At 42.9% G+C, this 23988-nt stretch overlaps 1 protein-coding gene across 3 annotated transcripts in view; it reads right to left on the bottom strand.

Moving 5' to 3' along the window:
- calcrla (calcitonin receptor-like a) overlaps positions 1 to 23988 on the bottom strand; it is a 272188-nt gene that overhangs the window by 105981 nt on the left and 142219 nt on the right. The window contains exon 1 of one of the 3 annotated variants that reach the window (XM_084309816.1): positions 7911 to 8028. The exons of the other annotated variants lie outside the window; for them this stretch is intronic. Coding sequence (XP_084165942.1) covers positions 7911 to 7916 — 6 coding nt within the window. The 5' untranslated portion in view covers positions 7917 to 8028. Of the gene's footprint in view, positions 1 to 7910; positions 8029 to 23988 lie in introns of those variants that run through there. 3 annotated transcript variants of the gene reach the window in all.

Below are 23988 nucleotides of genomic sequence, written 5' to 3' on the forward strand. Positions count from 1 at the left end.
TAAATTCTGCAACAGAGGGGATAATCTCAAGCCTCAGGGACTGTCGGAGTTCATTCCATGAGCTAGGGGCATCATAGCAAAATGCTAATTTACCCTGCTTCGAGCAAACTCGAGGGACCTTAACTAATTCCCCGCCAACACCGATTATACTCTGTATTGGGCGCCATCGCTTGAACGCCAACAACGAGTATACTCATTATTTGATCGTTTTTCCTTTTTTTCGATTTTAATATTCTATTCAATGTCCCGGACCCATATGTTGCCGTTAAAGGCATACTGGGATGCAGAGGGTGCAGTACCGGCCAGATCCTGCCAGGTGGCAGTATCAAGAGTGCAGTAAACCCTGTTCCAGACCGGGTGTTACGTTTAAACCGCTCCGGGCACAGTTTTTTAGTACAGGGAAGCCTAGAGATTCACCCGGTCACATTGAAACGGGTCCGGGCCCCTCGATGCGTGTGTTGTGCCGTATTATGTCGTGGACCAGATGGACATCAGATGGCGATCAAACAATTGGAATATTCTTTTTGGATTACCCCCCGACCACAAGTAAGGACTATCTGACGTCAATTCCAGCTTGATCCTGCAATGTTTTCATTCCGATCCAGCTGATCGGCGTGTGTGGTGTTCATAACGAATGCCGTTACTGGCAATCAAAGCATCAGAAACGCCCCTTTCATGCATTCATGATGAAACATAATACCTATTATATACAGTTGATTTGGAAATAGTAGCGTGTCCAGGGATGAAAGGCCAATGCTTTTAGTAGAATTCACGTTGCACCCTTTATCTCAGCCTCCCAGGAATTAGCCTGGATCATTCCGAAACTATACTTATATTCACCACGGGATAACGCGCAAACGTATTCATGAAAACATTTATTCTTTTTTGCATCTTGGACAGAAGATAGTTACTGACAAATGACCATAGTATTGTATCCATAGCTAGAATATAGAATATAGATATAGCTCTACAAACAAGGTGACGCACTCCTATCTTTTAAAGCGTGGCCTAGCTAGAACAGGATGAGGCCAATAGCTGGCAGTCAATGTGTTAAGGACCAGCTAGTCACTAGAAGGGGTTCCATAGGTACCAAAATTCCATTACAATAATGATAAGCAGGTAGCTTACCAATAAGGGCTGTAAAATAAACAAATACATGTCAGTGAGGACCAACCAACCTTCTCATAAAGGACACAGTGATGATAATAGGGATGCCCCGATCAATCGGCCAGCGATCGGTATCGGCCGATATTCAGTATAAATATGAGATTGGGGAATTCCGATAATGCTTTCTAGTTGCCAATTGCGAAAACCGATCAATGACGCGGAAAACATGAGCCAATTCTCAGCAGAGTTGGTGTCATTGTTGCATGTTAAGTAACCTAAAACATGTGTCTGAGACAGATCTGCAATGTATGCCAGGATAAAATACCTTGTGGGGGAAGCAATGTAAAAAGTTTCAACACAACACATTTAATAAGACACTTGAAGTCCCATCACCCAGAGGAGCATGGAGAGTTCGTTAAGTTTACCGCGGAGTAAAAAGAAAAAGGCAGATTAAGAAGCAAAACGGCCGCTAACGCAAACCACTTTAGAGAGCATCCATGCTTATAACCGTGATAGTCCGTGATTATCGGTATCGGCCGATAAGTGCCTTGTTGACTGCAATCGGCCTATCGGCCGATAAGCTCGAATGTGCCGATGGCAGTAGCCGATAAATATCCATCAATTTGTGTCGTGTCAAAAGGCAAAAAAAGTTCAGTCGCGTCGCGACCTGCACAACTCCGCCCCCGGCCCACACACACACAAGCTACTGCATCAAAGTTACTACTTACTTATGATTAACAAATGCATTTGTTTTGTGGCATTAACGTTATATAGTTAGTGTTACACGTTCAATAACATCAGCATATTATTTACCCGAACGTAGCGCATTACTCGTTCATACTAGCTCAGTTCCTTCCGTTGCTCATAGAGCCCTGAGTTTTACCAATTCTGCAATCTGTTAATAAAGTTTTCAATCAGACACATGTATAGAAAGGCTTTGTTTTATTATAACATTCGTTGCAGTAAAATCATTATGTCATCCTGCGGAGCTAAACGCTAAACGTCGGCCGCGCCTTGTTGTTGTTGTAGAAAACCTCTCGTCAAAATCAATGGCGGACAAAAGCGGAAGTAAAAAATGTATACGCGCTTGCCGATTGGTGGTAACAGCAGAGGCGGGTGCAAGCGGTGTGTGACGTAATTGGCAGAATCGACTGTCAATCAAAATTTCATTGGTTGAGAGCTCTGGTTGAGACAATAGTATCCAACTGCAGCCCGGTAGAACATACTGGGAGAACTAGTATCTAGCTGCAGCCCGGCAGACCATACTGGGAGAGAGATAGTGCTATTTCTTGATTTCCTTTTTTTAAGTAAGTAAAGAGGCCTATGTTCATATCGGTGAGCACAATTTGTAACACAAATATACAGTAGTTTCATAAAAAAAAAAAAATATTACAAAAAAATATATATTTAAAAAAAAAAAAAAAATCGTTGACACAAATATCGGTATCGGCCGATTGTGTTTGTTGAACAATCGGTATCGGTATCGGTGGCAAATTTTCATATCGGTGCATCCCTACCGAAAATATATCACTGAATGTCAAATAACAGGGTTACGTTCGTAACCTAACGTGTTGTTGTGATGACGTAATCGAAACGGGGCTACAGACAAAGCATGCGCAACGTGTAACGTGAGCAGCTTGGCAGCTCTTTCTGCGTTCTACAGCCTGTAGCCTACAGCCTTTCTGCGTTCTACAGCCTGTGATAACTCCTCTTGTTTTGGGAGTCACGCTGTTTCTATGTAAACTCCGTGAGCAGCGCATCCAATAAATGCGTCTTTTACATGCTTTATATCCTCGCCATTACTATATGCCCGTCGCGGTTAAAACTAACGTTAGCGTTAAGCTAGCTAACAACGCTTCCATTCCTCTTTCACTAGTCTCTCTTAACACTAGCACAGCTGACAAGGGGTCACATGACCCCTAGGCATTTTCAATAAATGTATCCTCGTCACTCGGTCGAGCTCCAGCTCTGTCACTCAATGACTTTTCCTAAAAGTACCCGTTTTATCTGGCACGGTTTCTGAAATTTCAAAATGACTTCAGGAAAATGTATAGAACGTTATTCCACATATGGGCCGTTGGAACAGACAAAAGTCACAGCACTTTGCGAGCATTCTAGTGTTAAAGTGGAGATGAAGCATAGCGATAAATACATATTCATAGCATCACATTAGTATTTAGATAAGCCACAGAAAAAAATCACGTTATAAAAATAGGCAGTTTCTAAGAAAAGACGATTTGTTATGTGCTTTTTTGAAGCATTTATCATTATGGGCGCGGCCATTTTGTTGCTGACGTCATGGGGGTGCATGCGACACTGCAGCTCCCTGCATTCTACTGACCACCTCAGGAGAATTGCACGCAGTAGGACACTGACCTCCAGAGGCTGTAGTTCGCAATGGATCTGGACGAGGTGGACAGACAGAGGTTTTCAGAAACCCAATTGCATATGCATTTGAGCCTATTAGAGCGACACCAGTGAGACGTGCTCCTCCTGTCGAGCCGGACGACGATGGAGAAAATAACAACATGCCTGAAGATGATGGCCACGTTGGGAACACTGCATGGTGCCGTTGTGGATATTGTATCCCAATGGAAACCGTTGTCGAAAGCGTGTGCTGCCAAGATGACCACATGGCTAACTTGGAGCATCTCATATTGGACAACTGCATAACAAAAAGTCCAACGTATAAGATGTTGTGTCTGGAGAGAGATGTGCTGGAGGTGTCGATGTTGTCCTTGAAGGATGTCCAAGCAGAGACGCTGGAACGGCTGATTAGTAGCAGGTAAGAACGTAAGATTATGCATAATAACGGTAGCTAACGTCAGACAGTAGCTAACCTGAATGAATGAATGAATGATCAAATTGTTTGGACCAAGAAAGAATTAAAAACGCATTGCAAGAACAGAGGTTATTTGTTGTTTATACACCCCCTCCAAATTGTATCTTTCTGCATAGTAATAATGCATGATGCAAAAGCCAGATAAAAGAAACCTATACAAGAGCTTCTCCCATTCAAGTTATGACTATAACAATACGATAATTTAGTCACACATGTATAACAAATGCGCATGTTGGTGAATTTATGACTGTGTGCCATTTATTACTATCAATGTAATAATTGTGGAATATTACTATAAGCATCCTTTGTGAAGCACTTTGGTTGACAAGTGTCATGTTTAAATGTGCTATATAAATAAATGTGATTGATTGATTGACACATGGGTAGGCCTATAGCTTTGACAGTGGTCCAGTGCACACATAGGTTGTAATATATTTGGACATACTGGAGAATGACTGCCTGGGGCCTCATTACAGAAATGTCCATCTTCTTTGAGTATAGGATGGCATTTCGGTATTACAGAAAGATGTTTTCCTAACTAAATTTAGGGTAGAATCCATGGACAAGCTGTTAGGATTTTTTCTGTAATGAGGGCCCAGGTAATATAATGCATTCCATGACGTGTATGCTAACACGACTTATTTTCCATTTCTCTGTCAGTCTTTTCAGGCTCACAGCCTACAGGCAGTTCACGCTGTGGTCCATCGGTCATCTGGGGAGGAGGAACAGAATTCCACTTCCGGCATGTGCCATCAATGCCATCAGGAATGTCTTCCCATCCAAGGAATATGTAGGATTTGAATACTACAATGACTTGTAAAAATAAATTTGTTTATGATCCTTCATTCTCATAAGACTGTTATTATTATTACCCTGCATTCCCTTATTATCGATCAATGATAACACTTGCAATTAATGCACAAAAGGAAACATGATACAACAAGGGAATAATCAAATGTTTATTAATGGATTAAATAACATCAACATTCAAAATCTCATTAAAAAGAAAGGCTAATTATGTCTGCTAAAACATGAACAAAACTCTGTTTTGCAATAACTGTTGCTTTGAATTTTTTTTTGGTTGCCATTAGACTGAAATTTTAACTGGAAATTCTTGATAAAAACAAAAGGGCCATAAGGATAGTTCACATTGCAGGTTATCGTGATCAAACATATTATTTTTTAAAGTGTACTTCCAGGAAACATTCAAGAACTGTTCTTTGATAGGGAGGGGGGTTATAATCTGAGGGGAGAACTCAATTTAAAAGTTCTTAGTGTACGCACTACCAGGAGAAGACACTGTATCTCAATATGTGGAGTGAAACTGTGGAACAGTCTGAATGTGGTGGCAAAGCAATGTCCAAATATGAGACATTTCAAACTGATTTATAAGGAAATTATGTTCACGAGGTACAGGGATGAGGAAGGGACTTGATATTCACGGGTGTTTACATTTTTATTTGACTTCTTTCATGTTTTGCATAATAGTTTTTGTTTTGCATATATATTTGTTTTGAAATGTTTTAAATTAGTACACTCATTTGAGTAGTGGAAAAGGGGTAGGATTAAATAAGTGTATACTTCTTCCTACTTCCTACTTAGTGATCGGCTGGAAATCTACTAAGGTGTTTCGCTATTGAGAGTGCCTTGTCTGGTTTCTGGATTCCTTTATGCTGCGCGATGGTCACTGCCTTCTCTGTTGCATGCTCCCTTAGTGCTGCCCGGATGGAGATTGCCTCGCAGCGCTTCAGTGTTCCTGCCACAATTTCCTTTCTGAAGCTGTAGTCTTTTGCCATCTTCACAGGTGCCACCACATGCTGCCCAGAAGCCATAGAAAAGTAGTGCTTCATTTGTTCCTCTCCTTTTGTTTTTGCCGTTTCTCTGATCACATTGAGGTTGTGGTCCAGCGCAGCTACATGAAGTCGAGCCTCAAAGCTTGCTCTCATGAACTTTTTTCTTTTTGTGGCATACTTGGTGTAGAGGGAGTGGAGGCTCTCAAGTTGTCCGGTGTGGATTCCTTCTGTCACTTTGTCCAGTTTCTTCATCAGCAGTTTGTCTAGGAACACCTTCTTGAGCTGAGCAAAAGCAGCAGAGCCAGGATCGAGCCATGGCCGTAGGCTTTCCTCTTCAGGACTGTAGGGAGGGTGCTCACATTTTGTCATTGTCTCCCCTGAGTTCCAGTTGTGCACGTTGGTGATGTGGTGAAGCACAGACATCCACTTCTCTTTCAGCCTGCTCGCACTTCCATCACATGTGGTTGCACAGTACCCACAGGTGGTTTGTAACCATCCTGATCCACTCGAGTAGGTCCTCACTTTGGCACTTCAACAGACTCTTCTTCATATTTTTTACTATATGCCACGGATCATATTCATGTTTGATGTTGTCATGCTCCTCTCTCATTAATTTCTGGACATTAAGTTCTCATTCAGAACGCAGCGGCCCGCCTGATCTCAAACCTACCGAAGTCGGCCCATGTCACCCCACTTCTTAGGGACCTGCACTGGCTCCCCATTGCTGCACGAATCCGCTTCAAGGCCCTCGACCTAGCATACCGTGCGGCAAAGGGAACCGCTCCCGCCTACCTCCGGTCAATGGTCTCTAACTACACACCCTCAAGACCCCTACGCTCTGCATCTTCTGGCCGCCTCAGACCTACTCCTATCCAAGCTCCGGGAGGGTCATCAAAGAGAAGTCGCCTATTCTCAGTCCTTGCCCCACAATGGTGGAATGAACTACCCACCCCAGTTAGGACAGCCGAATCACGTCCAATCTTTCGCCGTCGACTAAAGACGCACTTCTTCAACCATTATCTGAATTAAAAAAAAAAAAAAAAAAAAAAACTAACCGTACTGTCATGCACTTGTCCTAATAAACTAACCTACACTGTAGCACTCAACACTTTGATGAACATTGTTGCTCAGCTGATAGAGTTGTGCCCTTCCTGATGGCTTGTCGTACAGAACTTGTAAGTCGCTTTGGATAAAAGCGTCAGCTAAATGACTAAATGTAAATGTAAATGTAAATGGACAGATGGATGGCAGTCTGTTGCTAGCACTGAGACGGAGACCCCACAGACTTCCAACTTAGCAAGGCATCTAATCAGACCTTCTACCTCTAACCAGTAACTGTTTTTCACCTCGGTGACGTTCACAGTCTCCTGGGCTACCACCAGCCCTGACTTTGTGTCCAATAGTGAATAGGTGCCATATGATGCGTTGTGACCCGGGCTGTCATACCTCCCGTCACCAGAAACTACCAGGGGTTCATCAGCAGCTGCATTCATTATTGCCTCATTGTGTACAGACCATGTTTCCTCTACTTCAGGAATGACATAGGCCTTCTGTATGTTGAACCACTGCCTCTTAGAGAGGCATTGCAAGCCAATAGTTTCACAGACCTCTAGGAAAGGTGTACACTCATTCCCTGTTACAAACACTGCTGCAGGAATAGACACATTGCACTCCATCACACATCCTCTCAGAACAGGCTGCCATGTATAGCTGTGACCATCGATGCACTTGGTTGTAACTGTCAAACCAAATCCACTTTTTAAGTGTTGGTGACTCCACAAGACATTTCCTGCAACTCTCCCAGTGACACACATTAAACAGTTTCAGCAGCTCCGTTGTATTTACAATATTTTTGGAGTCTTCTGAGAGATTAGGCTCTTCCTCTTCTATGTCCTCTACATCACTCAACACCATTTCACTTTATTGACTTAATTGAAATTCCTCATCAGAGTCATATATGCTCATGTCCTCTGCACTTTGCTCCTCACCTGAACTCTCACTGCTCATGCACACCTCACTGTGCTGTGGTGATGATGATGATGCTCTTGGCAATGGCATGTCAATCATAATTAAATCATCTACTGATGTGCAGTAGGAATGGTCATTGGTGACTATTGACCTATAGCCTATGTCATCAGTGACTGTGCCTTTGCTCACAAATCCCTTACTCTCATCCATCAGATCAGTCCGAGTACTGGCATGCACATGGTTGATGTCCGGACTTTCCTCCTGTCCCTGACATGGTTCCACACCTCCTGTCTCTGGCTCCTCCACCAACAATTCTTCTCTGACCTTTGGGGAGTGTAGAAGATCATTCTTAGACAAATAATTTTATCAACCTACTATATATTGGTACTAAAGAGCTGTTGAAACTTAGTAAAAGAAAAAAATTTCTTTAACCAATGAGGCAATAATGAACAGCAGCTGAAGAACCCATGGTCGTATATCGTGACTCAAGGTATGACAGCCCAGGTCACAATGAGTCTTATTTCATCTACTCACTGATTGACATAAAATCAGGGCTGGTGGTAGCCTAGGATACTGAAAGCTGACTGGGGAGAAAAACAATTACTGTGCTTCACCCAGGGCTCGAGACTAACGATGTCCCGTCGTCCCGGGGACGATCAAATATTGATTTGGGACGAACAGAAATCTTTGCTGGGACGCAACCGGGACGGAGAGGTTTTTTTTTTCAGAGGAAATGTCAATTGGCCGACTGTCAGTGCGCGCATATATTGCTGTCAAATGGTGAATGTCTCGTGCTGACTAAGTTCACTGAAGTCTAAACGTAGCGTGATTTGCCAAATCCAATGACTATCTCCGCCTCCCAACGCAGCGATACGCTAATCCAGCATCAAGTTCCTACCCACCTCTCCTCAGCCAGTCGCGCTGCAGCAGCGTCACACCCCAAATTAATCTTGCATCGAAAAAGAAAAACGTGTTAACAGGTGAGGGAAATCTCTCTTACCTAGGCTTTCTCCACTGGTATTTAACCCTGGTTGACACAGTGAATGACAGCTGGTAATTGACAGTTGCACGGCACAAGACTACTGTACAAGAACCGCGGAAAGATCAGAATGTTATAAAAAAAAATAACGCACGCTATACTGTGGCATCCTCTCAGTGAAGAGAGCACCACAAACATGCTGCGCTATTTGAAGAGGATAAACACAGACCCAAAATGACCAACAGGGAACTGCATCCAGCAATACTACCCCTGAGTCTAAGGTGAGGACACATTTAAATCACAGAAGTGTAATGTTAGTCTATTGGAACTGTATACAGTTATCGACGCGTTCTAGTTATAGCTGCTTATTGCTAGCTAACGTTACTGACTAACGTATCAGACTGCCACTGATTAATCCATAGTTCACACTATTTTATTCTTATTTTTTATATTATTATATTGTTATTCTAGTCCTATTGACCTAAATGTTTATTGTTGTTCAATGTGAGCGATACATAGTCTGCTCTGTAGTGCCGAATTTCCCTCAGGATTATTAAAGGATTTCTATTCAATTCTATACTAACACGTAATGTTACTACCATTGCGAGTTAATTGGCATAACGTTACATTTATCTAAACGAACGCGGAGAAATAGACGACAGGCTATAGGCAAACTTCACTTCAGCTACACAATGAATCCATATTCAGTGAGGAGGGCCCGCTGGAATTTAGCAGCAATTATCAATATCGACCAGGAGGACAGCGCGATCTAAGGGACATGTTTCATTACTAGTCAAGTGTCATTACTTTAGTTATCAAAGGTGGAATCTCTGGACGCAATGACATTATGTAGTTTAAAGCTAAACCACGTTTTTCTTTCTTGTTAGAAGAGGGATAACTTATTCAGTTAGATTTGATTTGATCTTTATTTATCTCTAACATTTTCAACCATAAACACACATTTGTAATAACAAAAAAAACTAAAACGAAATAAAATACATTTAAATATATTTTCCTATGGAAGGAATAATCAACATGGCTCCAATTGGTTGACTATAACAGCACCGTGACCAAATATCCCTATACTAGCACCTTGTTAAACACTTTTTTTTATATTTATTTTTAATCATAATTATTCTTGTGAAATCTTTCCACCATGGGAGCCTTTTGACTAAATCAATTTATTCTCCCCTTCTCTGAATGGTGTTTCTTATGGCAATAACAACTATAGACGACAAAACCAAAGTAAAGAAACTACATTTGATTTTTGGGACGGTTACATTCACTTTGGGACGGTTAAAATTGTATTTCGGGACGGTTCTGGGACGGTGGTGAAAAAAGTTAGTCTGGAGCCCTGGCTTCACCACATCACCAACATGAAATCTGGGGAGACAAACCAAATGTAAACATAGCCTCTGCTGCTTTTACTCATCTCCAGAAGATGGTCCTGGACAAACGGCTGCTGAAGAAATAGAATTGATTGAATTTAATTTACCGTCACCGTATGATGTCATAATCAAACATTCTAGAACATTTGTGATGTCACCGTATTATATCATAATCAAACATTCTAGAACATTTGTGATGTCACAGTATGATGTAATCGAACATTCTAGAACATTTGTGTTCTATATATATTCAACAATTCTCTCAGCATTTCCTGGCATTTTTTCAGACTACAACATGAATCCAGACTGGTTTGACCCTCAAAATGATCGACTGAAGTCAAACACATGTGGGTAAAGCCCTATTTTTGATAGTGTTTTTTGTCTATTTCAGATATATAGTCATCACAACTTCTGTACTGTATATAGTCATCACAGCTTCTGTACTGTATATAGTCATCACAACTTCTGTACTGTATATAAAGTCATCACAGCTTCTGTACTGTATATAGTCATCACAACTTCTGTACTGTATATAGTCATCACAGCTTCTGTACTACTGTATATAGTCATCACAACTTCTGTACTGTATGTAATAAATATGTGAGTTATACCAGTAGCAGGATAAACTGCTATGTACCAGGGAAACTGCTATTTGTCCAAATGCCCTGAAATAACCAACTGCACAACCGGGGTACAAGGAATCAGTGGCGTCGCGTGGGTAAAATAACAGGGGAAGCCAAAAAAAAATTATTAAAAAAAAAATTATGAATTTTTTATTTTTTTAGTCAAGCAGTCACCATGTACACTACAGTATGGCTCGGCGGCCAGTCAAACTTTCTTTTTATTTATTTAACAGATTGCAGAATGGGTACAATACAGTACGGCTCAATACACACAATTGTATAAGGGGATGCAGACCAGAGAAAGACGTTTGTCTTGTTTACATCAGGGTCATTAATACTGCTGGAGCATTGGTTCATTTTTGGTCCGATTTTTCCTTGCACGATTTTGCGCGCCGCGTGGGCGCAAATTCGAGACACATATTCGGTTGCAAAAAGGTGCAAAACTTTTCCGTTTCGGCGAGTTTATTCCACGCTTTCTGTTTTCCTTTTCTAAGCATTTTCGGGGCTACATGTGAATGAGTAAAAGTTGCGGGACGCCCAGATGTTTCCACGATAGAAAGCTCGCGTGGATCCCATAATAGGCTCACTTAATACAGCGTTTTTAAAATCACGCAACATTTTCAGGGTCGCGAGCCGACCTTTTCCCCTCGTTTTCGATGATGGAAGTGATTTAGGAAAAGCTTCGGCACGCCGAGAGGTCTCCGTGGATTTAATCTCGCGAGGATCGGGGCAATATTCGGCCCGTGGGAACAGTTACGGGTTAATACAATGTTCAGAGTGCAGAGGGGAAAATATGCTGAGTGTCTTCCTCTCAGCCCCGTTTTAAACTTTTAGGGTGTGGCAGTCAGCTCGAATCTGATTGGCTAGGATCGGATTTGGACTCTATAATGCTGGAAGCCTGGAGAAAGAGACCTACCGGTTTTGCTGTGGAAAGGACCGTTTTGCTGTGGAAAGATCTATGGCTACAGGGAGTAGGAAGAGAGCCTGGTCACCAGAGGGGGAAGGGGGGGTTAAAATTGGCAAAATGGGTAGCAGTGAAGAGTTTGAGGTCTTGGTGAGATTCAAAAGTCATGCAGGGGCGGGCGCACTGAATCCATTAAAGCTAGAAGAAAGTTTGGATGAACAGATAGGAAAAGGATATGAGACAAAAATATTGTCAAACGGCGTGCTGAGAGTATGCTGCAAGGATTCAGTACAGTTTAAAGCAGCTGGGAAGTTGACAACGGTGATGAAGATGGGGGTGGAGACAATTATCCCTAGAGAGAGACAGCAGGGGCTAAAATGAGTCATTTACGGGGTTTGCAGTGAGTTGTCCGAGGAGGACATTAAGGGTCATATCAAGGGAGGAAATGTCAGTGGTGTCTATAGATTCAAGGCAAGGGAGGGGAGCTCAGGAGCGCCAGTAGTGGTAACATTTGCAGACGCTGTGTTACCAGTCAGGGTGTATATTAGGGGTGGACGGTATAAACGGTATACGGTATAAACGGTATGAATTTGCTCTACGGTATGGATTTTGCCTATACCGTGTAACCGGTAGTGCAGCTCTAAAATAGCAATGACGTCATGTAACCACAGCGCGACTATTTCACTCGCATTTGCCCCTAAAAATAGATAGAATTAGTCATAGATAATAGATATGTGCGAACTGGAAAAAGTTATTTAGGAGGCTTCGCGCAGTGCCAGCCCCTCCCGCACGCATGTAAACACGGGTCTACTAGTAGTCTAGTGGTACGGGACGTCTCCCTGAGCTAACGTTAGCTTAGCTACCGTTACAAAATGACCCAGTCAACTAATCACTTTTAGTTTAATACATGATGAGGCATTGTCTAACCGAACGGTATCTAGTCGGCCAGCTACCGATAGCTCCTGACATCAACAAACGCTCCATCAAGTCTAGTAGAGAGTAGACGTGTATGATAGCTCCGTTAGCCGTTAGCTCACGTTCAAAACGAAATGTCCCATTGAACTAAATAATTCACTGAGGCGTTGTATTAACGTTATATATCCGGCTAGCAGTAGCTACAGATAGCTCCTGATATCAATGTCTTATAACACTGATTCGATGCGTATTCGAGCTGAGGGCTTGCTGAGCACAGTTAAGTAACGTTATGCCAATAGGGTCCAGGTGCAGCGCCGGAGAATCCTGGCCGTAGCTCTGCTCGAGGCTACTCGAGTATAGGTCCAGATGCAGCTCTGGAGAATCCTGGCCGTAGCTGGAGGCTACTAGAGTACACACAGACAGTGGAGCTTGTTGCGTGGTGGCGATGTCTCGCAGATAATACAAGTACAAGTCTAATTATATAATATATATATTTTATAAAAAAAAAAAAAAGAGAAATTATATAAAATAAAAAATTTTTTTTTATCAAAAACGATGATACCGTGATATATACCGTTACCGTCTATGCTTCAGATTATACCGTGATATAAATTTTAGACCATACCGTCCACCCCTAGTGTATATAGGGAGCATGTCGTACGGCGTGAGAGAGTATGTAAGGCCACCGCTGCGCTGCTATAAGTGCCAGAGGTTCGGGCATATTGCAGGGGCTTGCAGGGCGAAACAGAGGTGTGCGAAGTGTGGCGAGGGTCATGAGATCAAGGAGTGCAATGCAGAGGTTCCCAAATGCTGTAACTGTGGAGGGGAACACCATGTAGCGTTTCGTGGGTGTGCACATGTTGCTCAGGCCAAGGAAGTGCAATCTGTGAGGGATCAGAACAAGGTGTCATATGCCGAGGCAGTTAAGTCAGTTGCGACTGCGAGAGAGAAGGAAAGGAGACAGGGGGTGAACAGGCAGCAGGGGAGTCAGCAATCTGCTCCAACTCTGCCAGCCGCGCCTCCTATTATATCCGCCGCGTCTCGGTCTGGACCTGGTCTGCCAGCCGCGTCTCAGGCTGAGGTGATGATAATGACCAAGTCAGCGTTTCTGGCTTTCATGGTAGAGGTGGTGGTGAGAGTGGACAGTTTGACAGTGGCACAAAGTCTGACGCCTGCCAAACGGTGGCTGATGCAGCTGGGAGGTTTTTGGGGGTAGGGATAAGTGGAGAAGAGATCCATACTGTACTAAAGGAGAGTGGGGTGCTAAGTGAGGGTGAACAGCAGCCAGGCAAGAGTGCTGCACTAGGGGCAAAGGAGAGTGAGAAGAAAAGTGGGGTTGTACGGCAGATACGCAGGAGTGGAGGGGCAAAGGAGAAGGAGAAGAAGGAGAATGAGAAGAAAAGTGGAGGTGAACAGTCGTGTGCACTAGGGGCAAAGGAGAATGAGAAGAAAAGTGGGCAGATAGGCAGGGGGCGGACGACAGACAGGGAGAGTGAGGGGGCCACCAGCATGGAGGAAGAAGAAAGTGGAATTAGCAGGTTAATCAAACAGTGTAATCAGTCTATGTGCCGACCAGCCATTTCAGCACAATCGACGTGTGAGTTAGCAAACCCTTCAGAGTTGTACCAGAGGATATAGCGTTAGTATTGGACAGGCAAGAGGAGCAGAGGAGAAGGAGAAAGTGTGAGTTGAAGAGGCCTAAAGGTGGCACACCACTAGTGTAGTATAAGAACTGAGGAGGGAAGTAATACGCCAAGAAAGAGGAAGAAGAAGAGATCGTCAAAGGAAGTGCGGAGGGCAGTAATACGCCACGATGCGTCTACACTGCCGGAAATTCCAATTAAGAAGAAGAAGAATAAGATACCTACCCCCTGCCTCTCTCCTATACTAGCTGCAGTGAGCACAGTGAGTCTGACAGTGTGTTAGAGGGAGTGAGAAGGAGAAGAGGGAGACATTAAAAAAAAATAAAAAATTATAACACAGATGCACAGATGAAAAAGAATGTAAACTATATTAATTTTTTTTTCTTTTCATATTTCATATTTGATATTAATTCATATTTTAATATTAGGGAGGCATGGCTTCCGTTGGCTTCCATAAGGACTCGCCACTGCAAGGAATAACAACTTTATTTCATAAAGGTACCTATGCTAAACAATTATACAGAGGACACAGGATCTATTAATTAAAACCTATAATTACCCGGCCCATTCACATCACATGTATATAGAGTCATCACATTTATGACTAACGTTCTGATACAGAGCAAGGTATCAGGTGAGACTAGACTTTCATCTTGTTTACATCAGGGTCCCCCATTTTCAATTCATAATGACATTTATGACTAACGTTATGATACAGAAAGCTAACGTGATCGTACCTACTGCATATCACTACAGGTGGCTAGTCTAAATATAGACAGTCTGCAAAGATTAAATGCGAAACACTGATCCAACAGCCCTGATTATACCTCTCGCTCTTTTGCGGTAGAAGCGCGTCTTTGAGCTCTGTCTCTCCGGCGCAGGGCTGACGCTGGTTGAACTGCCTGGGCTGGTCTGTCCGTCTCTCCTGCACTATAGCCACTGAAGTCGAAGACCGAGGGAACCGCATCAGGCTTCAGCTTATTAGTGGTTTTCTGGACAAACCTCCCATCCTCTTCAAAGCCCCCCTCAACAACATAATCCGAGGCAATGAAATGTTGCCCGCAGATCTTCGTCCACTGTCCAACAGGTGGATCGCGCCGCTTCAGTGCAGCCAGCCAACGCGCCAATAAAAGTGGTTTTTTTCACTGGTAATTTGTGGAAATGAACCACCTTTCCTCTCTCTTTCATGCGGTAAAATTCATTCGAACAGCCGGGAGCAATACAAAAAGCACCACCGTGGTCCCGATGTTTGGTAGGGAACATTTTATTTACAGACTGACCCGACAATCCATGTCCATCCATAGGCATCTAACCAACAGTGTATAGGAGCCAGACCCAACCAGCCCCATGCAGGGCTGTACAGTGCGATGATATGATCGCAAATTGCCCCCTAATTTGGTCTGTGCGAGTTTAAAATAATATCTGGGGGCAAGCTTGCGTGTGGTGATTTCAACCCTTCATTCACATTTCACTCCTAAATTAATCCATACAAATTGTAGTAAAACATTAGCCTACAACCAGGGCTGTACAGTGCAATATAATGTTGCGGTTGTAATTTCATTAGACAGACCAGCGCGGACCTTTAATAACATGCAATTTAATTGACACGAGCAATGAGCTAACGGTAGCTGCTAACCAAGGTATTCATTAGGATTATGCTAAGCTAACTAGCGATCTCTGCTAACCCTGGGAAACGGTCAAAGCGGACTCCACAAGACTAGTTCCATTCATGAGGAAAGGGGGTGGGTTATATTGACAACGCTTGACAACAGAAGTTTAAACATAACTTCATATTTATTGGTTATTCATTTCTGTATATCATTCAATTTCGATCTCCGTGTGTCTCCATCTCCATCTCTTCCTGTTTACATTCGAGTGTGACGTCATCACCTACGGCAGCTTAGACCAGGGGTTCCCAAACTTTTCAGGCCGGGGCCCAGAAAATAAGGCGTCAGAGAGCCGCGGCCCAATGCACATCGTCTGGCTTTTTTTTTTTTTTTTTTTTTGCCAGGCGACCGATTTTTTAAGCCAAATATCACTTTAATCCTATTAAGTTAGTTCAAGTTAGTTATTCATTTATATGTGCTATTTATGAGAGGGCTAACTTGTTGCAAAATAATAATGATAATAATAATAGCCTCATTAAAATACTATGCTTCGGTTGTTTTCAGCGTTTTATGTGCATTATCTGTTATTTAGTTTGAAATGTTCGTTGAAATAAGTAGATTTTTCGTTTTTGTTTATTTATTAAGTTAATATAAAACCATATAGTCACATTTTAGAATACAATAGAAAATAATTTTAGAATACAACTAGAAACACTGTCCTGGCCTGCTTCTAAGTTCAGTGGCCTGACAAAAAAAATTAAAATAAAAAAATTAAAAATTAAAAAATAAAAGAAAATGTTTTTTTTTGTTTTTTTTAAATCATCTCGCGGCCCATCCGTGGCTGCTCGCGGCCCACCTTTGGGTCGCGACCCCGACTTTGGGAACCACTCTCTCTCTCTCTCTCTCTCTCTCTCTCTCTCTCTCTCTCTCTCTCTCTCTCTCTCTCTCTCTCTGCCCCTACATTTCTCATTTAGGGGCAAGTGTGCCCCTAGTGAAAAAGCTTAGCGTACAGCCCTGCCATGACGTCAGCAACAAAATGGCGGCGCCCATGTTGAAAACAGGGATATTATATTTGATTTTTCAGACAAATAAGCAGGATTTCACATTTGATTATAGGACCCTGTCTTACACAAGGTACACAACAAACAAACTAGGATCACATTGTTCACTGCTTCATCTCCCCTTTAAGCTACGTCATCCCCCGCTAAGAGTCACGGGGAACAAAATACAACAGTCCTTCCATGTAGGCTAGAACGCCGTGAATTATGACTCAGTAACCACTACAGTAACATCATTAAGTCTGCTATAAGCTATTCTCCCTCTCGTGTGTGTGTGTCTTTAGGCAGATCTTTATGCAGTTTTAAAGCACCTTGGCCTTGTTCTGAATGCACTTTGTTGTAGTTATCCTACAGAGAAAAGAAAATGCACTTGACTTTAATGCACATTTTGTTGTATGCAAAGAGAACATGTTTAAATTGTACAATCTTTCAGCAGTCAGTCTGGAATTAATGTATGCATTCAAAAGTGCTGAATAAATGTTTTAAGTGATTAAGTGATTATTAATATTATTTAAGTTAAGTTTTGCCATAATCATGTCTTTTGCCATAATCAGGTAGCTAAAACAAAATAAGAAATACATTATATATATATTTATATTAATCATTTTCGGCCTTTCAGCATTCGGTTTTCGGCCAACTGTTTCCTATTTTCAGTATTCGGTTTCGGCCAAGTATTTCCCATTCGGTGCATCCCTAGTCTAGACCCATGTTTTGAGGGTCAAAGATCACAATAACACTATCCCCAGAGTGAGCACATGTTTCTATTTAAGTAGCCTATGCAAATCTGTGCCGTCAATACAAAATAATCACATTTTTACCAATGAGTTGAGTAGGAAAGCGGATACTATCATGCACCCCCTGGAAATATATTGTTAACCAGCGTTTCTAGATTGGACAAAATTTGTGGAAAATTATAGGCTATGTTAAAAATCTATCAGAGTGTCCCATGTATCATTTATATGCAAATGAATGACGCCATCATCACAAAATGAATGTCGCTAGAGAGGAGGGGGACACAGAGACACTGACAGGGGGAGAGAGGAGGGGGACACTGACAGGTAGAGAGAGGAGGGGGACACAGAGACACTGACAGGGAGAGAGAGGAGGGGGACACTGACGGGTAGATAGAGGAGGGGGCCACTGATAGGTAGAGAGAGGAGGGGGACACAGAGACACTGACAGGGGAGAGAGGAGGGGGACACTGATAGGTAGAGAGAGGATGGGGACCAGTGTGCGAACCATAGCATGGTCTTTGGGTGAGCCAAATAATAATTTTTTTGCGCGCCTCTCAGGGAGGAGTCGGACTGTTGGAGGATACTGTGATCGCAGACATTACTGTAGCCTGTAGGCCTTGTGTATGTATGTATGTGTCATATATTCAATCAGTTTCAGTAACTACAGAACACATAATACTAGACAACTCACTTGTTGAGGTCCGGCCGTCTGGACGGTCTGGGCTTCCACAGCACATTCCATGATAAAAAAAAGTATCCATTTAGTTAGATAGATGATAGATCATCATCCAACACTGTCTACAGTATCCTATCCTGTGTTCTGATACGACCGCAGGCGCCGGCACGGTCACCGGGCGTTGTAATACTAATAATAGTCCCCACCGGAGCAGCACCAGCAGCAGGTGTAATTGTAACGGCGTCGCCTGTAGATGATCCCGCGGCCCGCCTCCTGCTGCTCTGTCAGCTTCACTGTCTTCGTGAAACCAAAATTGGTTAGGCTTACTTGTTTTCGTTTAGACATTATGCATTCCTGAGTGACCTTATTTACTGGCTGTCAAAACGATCACTGTGTCAACAAGTCACAGCCACAGGTTACAAAGTGGGTCAAGTTTGATTTGTGCCGTGCGTGCGTGCAGGCTGCAGCGCCGCCTCGCTCCGAATGGTAATTGCAAGAATAGCATGCATGTTGCCATATTACGTGTGAATTAGTGCGCAAATCATTAATCATACATCCAAAATAGCATACGTTTATTATTATACACGATGATGATACAGAAAATTACAGAAAAATTAGAAATGCATGGCAAAAGTAGCATTTATTTTCAGTAATTTAGAGACCCCCCAAAAAATCACAAATCATGTATTCAGCTGATGTCTGATCTAGGGGAGCTATAGCGGACCCAGCTCCCCCTGTGGATCGCACCCTGAGGGGGACACAGAGACACTGACAGGGGGAGAGGAAGGAGACACTGACAGGTAGAGAGGAATGAGTTTTGCAGCTCTGTGGAAGATGTTTTTTCCTTGAGCTAAGCTGAGGTCAACCTCTGTGTCGGGTAGACCCCCTTTTCTTCTACCCCTTTTCTTGGGATAGACCCCTTTTGAGGTCACGGCTGATCATCAGCATGCAATTCTAAAACATCAACTGCCAGATGTCAAACATTGGGAAAGGCTGTCTGGTCCCTGAAGCAACAGACTTACATGTTTCAAAAGATGCTGTTAAAAGAACAGACAACTCTTGTGGTGGTGATACACTGGTAGGGGAAAATCTAGACAGACGGTATATATAATAATTAGGGATGGGTACCGAATTCGGTACTTTTGAGGTACCGAACCGAAACACGTCGGTACTACCGAGTATCGAATCAAGTGAGAAACCGAAAAAAATGTATTTATAATTTTCTTTTTTTTTTTTTTATGTCAACATTCACACGCACAATATATGCTTACCTAGGATTTGACTTGATTCAACAACAAAGCAGTCGGAGCAATGACAAGCCGAAAACTGTCGAAATTGTAGTTATTTGAAGTTTGGATTTTTTTTTTACGACTGAGGTAGGTAAATTAAATTTCTTGAGACTAAAGTACCGAAAAAAGGTACCGTTGGGCACCGGTATCGATTCACAGGTACCGGTACCGGTATCGGTTCAAATGTGAAAGGTACCCATCCCTAATAATAATAGACTTTATATGGGCAACAGGGGGTTGCCACACAATTGGTACAAACATCTTGAGACATCTGCTTGTCCAACGTTTGCCCCACAGTGTTGCCCAAGAAAGTTGGCTTGTGCATCACCACCATTATGCAATATCACAATTTGACCCTGCTTTTACCATCCTTTAATACTTAGCTGGAAACTATGTTGACTGTCTGTAACCCGAGAATGTATGAACAAGAAAAAATAAAAAGACCCTGTCCTTTGCTGCTTTATCATCGGAAACAAATGACTATATAAATAATGAAAATTATAATACAACAATAAAAACTATTTATCCATGCGTTTTCTTAGTTATAAATGTATTTATTTTTTATGTTTGCGTTACTACCCCAAATAAATAATAGGGCGTCAGAGAGAGAGAATGCTGAATGAATGCAGAATAAACGCAGAAAGACTTGGCATTCTATCCTCTAACAAATTGCAGAACCTATGAAAATAACTCTCTGGTACCCAATGTAGAGCAGAAAAAAAAACATTCACACTCTTATGAAGATATGCAGAGCTAGCGCTTCATCCTACAAATAAAAACCAGCAAGCACAGGAGTTGTTATTCTAGGCAACAGCAGGTGCCTAAGGACACAATGTTTATGAGCAAGGCACAGCGTTTATCAGCTGGGTCTCTGTCTTGAAACAGCCCTTTTGTCAGGAACATGACATGAGGACTGAAGGTGCTGGTGCCAAGCTGTTACTGCAACACTGCAGCTTAATGGAGAACAAACTGATACCATACATCCAGATGGGCTGTGTGGATAATGCATCCTGCATATGCAGGCTGCTTTCAAGGCCAGCCACACCAGCCTTGTTTTTGTGTAAAAAGGAATTCAACTGGCAGAACATTGCTCAAAGCCGTTCTCTGGTTGCTGGGGATCTCAAGTGACGTGGGAAGCCCCCAACCCTCCCCCTGGCCATCATCTATTCTTCCCACAAATGTATGGGGTTACTTACTTAGTGTAATAAAAAAATTCTGTACTCCTTGCTGAAAATATTCTAAGAAATAGCTGTTTCTAAGAAAGATGGGAAGGAAGTCAGTCAGTCAGGGTTAGCCACTCAGCCCACTGGCTGGGGATGTGTCCTTGTTTCAGAATTCAGAAGACATTTACATTTAGGCATTTAGTTGACACTCTTATCCAAAGCGACTTACAAGTTTTGTGTAACAAGTTAGCAGGAAGGGTACAACTCTATCAGCTGAGTAACAATGTTCATCAAAGTGTTGAGTGCTACAGTTTATACAATGGCATGCAGATTTCTTGATTCTGATTGGCTGAAACACTTCTTTCAGACGTTGTTATTTTTTATAACACTCCACGTGATCCCAGAACCCGCCCACAACCGAATTATGTTTTTTCCGAATCACTCCGCTGTTCGTGTTTTTAGGAATGAAACCAAGATGGCGGACAATAATCTTTATGAATGGATGTATTGATAGCGTCATAACGACTCATTCAAAAACGATTGTCACGTGGAATGTGTTAGTTGCTTACACAATGTTGGATTATGTAATTGGTTGGTCATGACTCATTGTGAAAAATATAAATCGCGGGAAGTGTGTTGTTAGATGACATTCGTTGTAGAACCTCCCTCTCCTTCAAAAGGACACTGTCATTTCACTGTTAATAAAATGTTCAATCAATCAATCAATCAATCAATCCAATAACAACTGCTCACTTCACTGTTAGATGGCATGCTTTGAAGCAACTGTTTCAGACGCTGCTTCAAGACATTGGTCGGGTGTAATTGACTATTCATGTTGACAGCAAGCAGCCACGTAACATCCACGTAGTACATACATTAGCATAGGTTGCTGAACAGGATCTCACTGCCACCTAGTGGTAGCCTATGTATAGATGTCGCACTGTCTATCTGTATGTCATATGTTATGATGCAATATTCTCTGCTTCGAAGTGGTTATGCTTTGGCCCTCTTTCGAAGTGGGTTATGCTTAGAGTTCATCTTTAGAGCAGGGCGATGGACCACCAGCCCTGATTCCAAACTCTAAGCAATAAGCATAACCCACTTCGAAAGAGGGCCAAAGCATAACCACTTCGAAGCAGAAAATATATATGTACATTTCACTGTTAATAAAATGTTCAATCAATCAATCCAATAACAACCGCTAACTTCACTCTTAGATGGCATGCTTTGAAACACTGCATCTCCAAGCTGCTTCTAGACACGGAGGCAACTTATATTATTTTTTTTTAACCTACTTTTTCTGCGGATGGTTTTGTGAATAAATCTCCATTATGCTTCAATTAATGTGTGTTTATTGTATAGCAATACGGTTGGATTCAGCAATTCTATAAAAGACATTACACCACTTTTAGTTGTGTGTTATAAGAAGTAGAGCATGCCTAGGGGGGTCTAACGACCCTTGGCTGTGCCTCGGGCCTAACAACCACCCCTAGGCATGCTCCAATTCTTATAACACAGTCAACACATATTATATAAGTGCATGACAGTAAGGTTAGTTAGGGTTAAAAATATATATTTTTTTCATTTCAGATATTGATTGAAGAAGTGTGTCTTTAGTCGATCGGCTGTCCTAACTGAGGTTGGAAGTTCGTTCCACCATTGTGGGGCAAGGACCAAGAATAGGCGGCTTCTCTTTGATGACCCTCCTGGAGCTCGGATAGGAGTAGGTCTGAGGCGGCCAGAAGATGCAGAGTGTAGGGGTCTCAATAAGATAACCTTATTGAGAAGCTTCTGAGGACGCCCTATGAAAACCTTACTCTCTTCATCGACCAACACATCATCTCCAGGACCAAAATAGTTTGATCGTGGCCTAATTGACATTTGTCATGTGATCGTTGCTGTCTCTTCCATGTGACAGAAAATTAAGAACTTAACTCATTCCCCGCTAACATCGTTTATATGCGTTATTGGGCGCCATCCTTTGAACGCCAACCACGTATGAATACGTTATTTGATCGTTTTTCCTTTTTTCCGATTTTAATATTCTATTCATTTACATTTACATTTACATTTAGTCATTTAGCTGACGCTTTTATCCAAAGCGACTTACAAGTTCTGTGCGACAAGACAGCAAGAAGGGTATAACTCTATCAGCTGAGTAACAATGTTCATCAAAGTGTTGCGTGTTACAGTGTAGGTTAGTTTATTAGGACAAGTGCATGACAGTAAGGTTAGTCTGGGTTCGATTTTTTTTTAATTTTTTTTTTAAATCATTTCAGATAATGGTTGAAGAAGTGAGTCTTTAGACGACGGCGAAAGATTGGACGGGATTCGGCTGTCCTAACTGGGATGGGTAGTTCATTCCACCATTGTGGGGCAAGGACTGAGAATAGGCGGCTTCTCTTTGATGACCCTCCGGGAGCTTGGATAGGAGTAGATCTGAGGCGGCCAGAAGATGCAGAGCGTAGGGGTCTTGAGGGTGTGTAGTTAGAGATCATTGACCGGAGGTAGGCGGGAGCGGTTCCCTTTGCCGCACGGTATGCTAGGTCGAGGGCCTTGAAGCGGATACGTGCAGCAATGGGGAGCCAGTGCAGGTCCCTAAGAAGTGGGGTGACATGGGCCGACTTCGGTAGGTTTGAGATCAGGCGGGCCGCTGCGTTTTGAATGAGTTGAAGAGGCTTGGTGGCAGTGGCCGGAAGGCCAGCTAGCAGTGCGTTGCAGTAGTCGAGGCGGGAGATGACTGTTGATTGGACGAGGAGTTGGGTGGCTTCTTTTGTCAGGAATGGGCGTATCCTTCTGACGTTGCTCAGGAGGAATCTGCAGGTTCTGGTTGTCGCTGCGATGTGAGCAGAGAAGTTCAACTGGTCGTCGAGGACAACACCAAGGTTCTTGGCGGTCGGGGACGCGGTCACAGCTGCATTCTTGACTGTGATGGAGAGGTCGGTCAGGGGGGAGGATTTGGCCGGCAGGTGGAGCAATTCTGTTTTGCTTAGGTTCAGTTTGAGGTGGTTGGTCGTCATCCAGGCGGAGATGTCGGACAGACAGGCCGAGATCCGCTCAGAGACGTGGATATCTGAGGGAGGGAAGGAGAGGAAGAGTTGAGTATCATCGGCATAACAATGATATGAGAAGCCATGAGACGTGATAATGTTACCCAGTGATTTAGTGTAGAGGGAGAAGAGAAGGGGTCCTAGGACCGAGCCCTGGGGGACACCCGTCCGGAGGGGGCGGGTGGCCGACAGAGTCCCTCTCCATGACACTTGATAGGAGCGGTCATTGAGGTATGATGTCAGCCATGT

The sequence above is a fragment of the Notolepis coatsorum genome (assembly GCF_963971535.1).
Source record: "Notolepis coatsorum genome assembly, chromosome: 3".
Lineage (NCBI taxonomy): Eukaryota > Metazoa > Chordata > Actinopteri > Aulopiformes > Paralepididae > Notolepis > Notolepis coatsorum.